This window comes from Melitaea cinxia, chromosome 5 (genome assembly GCF_905220565.1).
Source record: "Melitaea cinxia chromosome 5, ilMelCinx1.1, whole genome shotgun sequence".
Classification (NCBI taxonomy): domain Eukaryota; kingdom Metazoa; phylum Arthropoda; class Insecta; order Lepidoptera; family Nymphalidae; genus Melitaea; species Melitaea cinxia.
This window is the reverse complement of record NC_059398.1, coordinates 17,000,802-17,005,891: the sequence shown is the minus strand read 5'-3', so window position 1 is coordinate 17,005,891 and position 5,090 is coordinate 17,000,802. Positions and strand designations below refer to the sequence as shown.

Below are 5,090 nucleotides of genomic sequence, written 5' to 3'. Positions count from 1 at the left end.
GTAGTATATTTAGTATCAGCATTGCACCCGTGCGAAGCCGGGGCGGGTCGCTAGTAATATATATATTATATACCCACAGTTTGTCAGTTCATATGATATTCCCTATACTTACAATTCAAACTAAATAAAATGCTCAGATTACCAAAAAAAAAAAAATATCTGAAGACAATAATACTCCATAAATGAAATATTGATGTGATCAAAAAATAGTTTAATTATAGTAAGAACCTTACTACAGGATCAGGAATGTTAAATACTGTATGAGTAATTTACGCTTCGAATACGGATATACGTATATATGAGTATTATTATACCTCTAAAATTATTTAAAAAATAACCATGTTAATTTAAAATCTCATATTATACCGGTTTCGGATGTGGTTCAAAATATGAAAATATTTCGAGGTATTATCGGAAACTTTTGAAAAAAATATTATTCATATTTTATAAATATGTAATTCGTATTTAAATATAATTTCCAAAAGACACTATTTACTAAAATTACCGAGCTAAGCTCGGTCACCCAGGTACTAACCATGAAAATAATAAAAACTTTACTTAGTATAACGTATTTATTTTAATAAATATTAATAAAAAATATCAAGCTTCAGGTCATTTATTCAGGTCAGATGTATTAGAAAGGCCAACTGCTTCCAGTCCTCAGAGCGTAGATACCGGAACTAAAATGAAATACAACGACAATTTTATTTCTGGGTATTGTCAAAATTACAGTGAAATAACAGGATTAAGTCTATTGTGGAATATGTTATCGTAACTGCTATTTAAAATTTCAGTATCTAAGAGAAAATCTCTGAAACGTATAGCCAACACAATCGATCGCTATGAAGCAATGTGAGAGTGCAGGACAGGGATTAGAGATCCCAATTGTCTATACTTTCATAATTTCGTAAAAGTTTTTTTAAACATAATGTTAAATAAATTTGATTGAATTCTTATATTTACCCTCTTTTGCCAAAGTTGCCGTTTCCCATGCGAAATTGTGTGTTGCTGTTACACGTGCCGAGGTTAGCTTCGTTATGGTTTCTGCATAGAACGCCTACGAAGTGGTTGGTTCTAACACTCGAAGCAAAGAACTGATGAGAACGGCCGTGTGAACAAGTATTATCGCTACAGCCTGGTTGGAAGTGTTGACCGCCGTTGGGATAGAAATCAGCATGACCGACGGGGATGAAAATTCCAAGAACATTACCGTCAGTATGAATAGCTTCGACATATCGGCCAGCTCTAGTGCTAAGTCTATTCGAATTAGACCTCCAACTTGGACCGGCTGGATCTAATCCTAAAAATATGAATAAAATTAAAATGTCTATCATTTACTGATGACAAGAAAACAGCTAATTCTTGATATATCAATTTACCTGTGACACGAGCGGGTCTTCCACCTAGAGCGCGACCTGCGTTACCGACAATGTGTGCGCCTAAACTGAAGCCAATTAAATGAAGCTGGTTGAAGTTGCCACCAAAATTGTTAAAAATCCATTGAATGAAATTTCCAACGTGATTTCCTATGGCAGGAACTTGATTGGCGGCTGAAGAATAACTCCCGCCAGCAACACCGCGCCAGTCAATTACAATTACATTAAAATCTCCGAGATCTAGAAGGGCCGATGTAATGTCGATATTCATTCTGTCTCCGCCATTCTGTCTCCACCCGTGCACAATTACATTGGTAGGACGATTTCCCCGATAGTTAGAGTTACGCACGGAATTTGCGTTATTGTGCACCAAAAGTTGGCGGCTATTCCGGTTTTGCCTAAAAATTGTTATTATAAAAATTTATACTTGTTTTAATTCGAGATAGCCTTTATATCTTGTGTGTGTAAATGAAATATTTATGTTTGCTCCTCCAATCTATAGACGCGTTTTTTAAGGTAATTAATTTTAATAGCAATTTTAAATTATTTCAAAGTATTTGAGCGAGTTTATATAAATATACCTGGTAAAAAGCCAAAATTGCGTAGCAGCAGCGTTTCTGGTTGCGTTGAATGTCGACCAATCCTCTTTTTCCTGTAGGTCTACAAAGTGAAGTTCGCCTTTGCCATCTGGCATCCATATGTAGCGACTTTCTCCTTCTACATAATGACTATTGTCCTTTGGTATCGAAGGTATCGCGTTACCAGCACATACTAAAGATTAAATAATATTTTTATGAAAAATACAATTTAAATGAAATGGTTTTAATTTGATAACATTATTTTAAAGTACAAAAAAGATATATGAAGAAAAATCAAGTGTACTAACGTGCCACGTAGACGAGAATTGCCACTAACACTCTCATAGTGCTCCTCTCTATTGCTGTTTTTGATCTATCACGTTCAGTATATATTTGCGGGTCTTATCATAAAAAGGTATTATCTTGCTATAATTAATTATATAACTATGATAATGATCAAATAAGATCAAAACAATAACTTGTTTATCATTATAATGAATTTTAAATAATAAAGCAAACGTACCTTTTCATTCTTATTTTCATCATACATACACTTTGGTTTTTTTTTTATAACAAGCACGGTACAAACTTACAATCTACCTGGTGCCATCCATGCCAGCCATCTGTATATCTATCGATAAAATTTGCAAGATTAGAACACAGAAGAATCGCAAGCGTGTTGGCAACCCGGTTCCCAATCCTCCCCAGGATCTCAGGCTACCGTACTCCAGGGCTTGGTAAAGATACCGATAACGTTACCTCTGACTTCATTAAACAAAGACGTTTTTACTGACACCTATTAGACGCTATCGCTCCGTGCAAAAATTATTCAACTTGACGCGTGGGAATATCCGCTCCGCGTCAAGCCGATTGTGGGACTGATAAGAGCGGGAATATGAGGTCGCATCACGATTCACACTTTCGATCGCACACGTTGTATGAGGAGGGTGTAAGGAACTTATCGTCCGCAACACGCACACACGTATATAAAAACAATCCATTGTTGTTTTGTCTCTTAACTGAGGTAGGGTATAGCAAAAAATATCTCAAGATCTGGAGCAGCCCGACTGGGGAAATAGCTTAACCTGCACTAAGAAGATCACAACTAAATAATACTGCTTTTAAGCAGTATTGTGTTGCTGTGGTAAGTAAGGTGATCAGAGCTCCTGGAGGGATTGGGGGTAGGGTCGGCAACGTGTTGCAATTCTTATAGTATTGCAAGCGTCTATAGGCTACGTTAATCGCTTACCATCAGGTGAGCCAGTATAAATAAAATAAAATATTATGTCAAAAATGTAACTATACGCTCGATGATTTATAGTGATGCATTGTTTTAAAGTTTAATGTTTGAATTTAATGAAATAATTTTAATATAGCAGTTTAGTTTAAGAGCAAGAGCCTGAAAAGACGTGAGCTGTGGTACCTTTTAGTGACGATGAAATATTTGCCAAAAAGTATATGTTGACACGGACCACCAACCGTATTTGGGAAAAATAAGAAATACTAAGTTATAGATGATTAGTAGCAGATGGAGTTCTTCGTTATGGCCCACTGAGACTGACTCACTTAGCGTTCCGTTTTTGCGGACCACTTGTGGTGCTTCCAGTGACCACCAGCGGTCCGCGGACCACTGGTTAAGAACCAGTCACTGCCTAGAGCTTCTTGCCTATTATTTATTATTTATAAAATGACGGACATTTAGATATTTAGACATTAGACGATCTAAGTATTATCTTTTAATCATCGCATGGATTGGAATTATTTTTTCAGATAAAAACATTTTGGTACATTTGTTTTTGTGGCGTACACGTTATATTTTGATAATTATCAAATTATTTTTCGTTTCTAGTTACTGTATCCGTGTTGAGAATTCTAAGGCGCTGTGCTACGAGATTATAGTTTTTAAACAACTTCAAAGGCTTTCCAAATAAAACATATTTTTACCGAGATAAGCACGATGTGCTGCAAACAGTCACACAAAATCTTTAGATTTACCTATACATGTTTTATAAAATCATGATTGATTGCATAAGCGTTTGCTTTTCTAGTTATCTTATCTACCACGTAATGTTTTTTGTACAATATTTTTCTAGAGCCACATATGCAATGACGTAGCGAGCTTAACTCGCGCCCAGGGTACTATACCTTTCTAGACCTCCCCCCCATTCGAAAACCATATAATATGTCCAGCAATTTTTGTTTTGCGGACCATTTGGCGCCTCTTTGTGAATAGCGCACGGGGCAAGATGAATTGCTACGCCTCCACATTGCTACGCCACTGACCTATAGCTAAATCTGCTACTCTCTCAACCATTCCACCCAAATATCAACATGGGATCAATTTTGCTATGACCAGACTAAATCCAACTATTTGTGAAAAAGCCTTTAAATTAATATTTATTCTAGAAATATTAGTACTTCTGATTTAATTTAGTTTTTTTTTTATGTTAGGAAGGATATAGTACAAATATTGTCCTGTATATTTAAAGACCATAAGTTTAAGTAATAGTTTAGAAATTACTGACATTGTAAACATCAGTATTAGGTGCAAATGACTTGAAACTAGAAATATTAAGAAATTATATTTAAACAAACCCATCGATGAAAATAAAAACGCGTTGTCGCAATGTCTGTACACGCATTAGTTCCAAGCGACTGCTAACCACTTAGGAATTCCTTTCTTTTGTGTACGTTATTTTTGAAAAGTTTGTATAAAAAAAATTAAAAAGTACAGTAGGAAGTTCGCTGGAGCAGTATGTATACAGTAGCTACATTATAGGGCATTATATAAATATCAATAATAATAAACGCTTCACACTCAACGTCCCCCAGCAGGATTTTCTCCTGTGTTGGGTCCGGAAACACACACAATACACAAGCACAAACGCCCAGACCACAACAAACATCTATATGGCCAATACAAATCAAAATCAAAATCTGTCATGACTGTCATGAGCGGGTAAGGGATCGAACTGGCGACCGCCGCCGGCGCAACAACCAGTGCTTAGACCTAGAGTGCTTTAAAATATATTTCTATTTTATTAGCCTTTGAAGTGCTTGGAGTTTTGTTTTAATCGTATTTTAATCTTATCCTAGGACTACATAGATATGGGTACACTTTCTACAATTTCTACAT

General features: G+C 35.8%; 1 protein-coding gene across 1 annotated transcript; it reads right to left on the bottom strand.

The window, feature by feature from the left end:
* Positions 1–558: 558 nt before the first annotated feature.
* Positions 559–2,299, bottom strand: LOC123654095 (pancreatic triacylglycerol lipase-like). Its single transcript, XM_045590056.1, has 5 exons — positions 2,263–2,299; positions 1,958–2,147; positions 1,380–1,774; positions 964–1,300; positions 559–680 (listed from the first exon to the last, which is right to left on the bottom strand). The coding sequence occupies exons 1-5, from the start codon at positions 2,297–2,299 to the stop codon at positions 635–637; spliced, it is 1,005 nt and encodes a 334-aa protein (XP_045446012.1). The 3' UTR covers positions 559–634.
* Between the last annotated feature and the right edge of the window lie 2,791 nt (positions 2,300–5,090).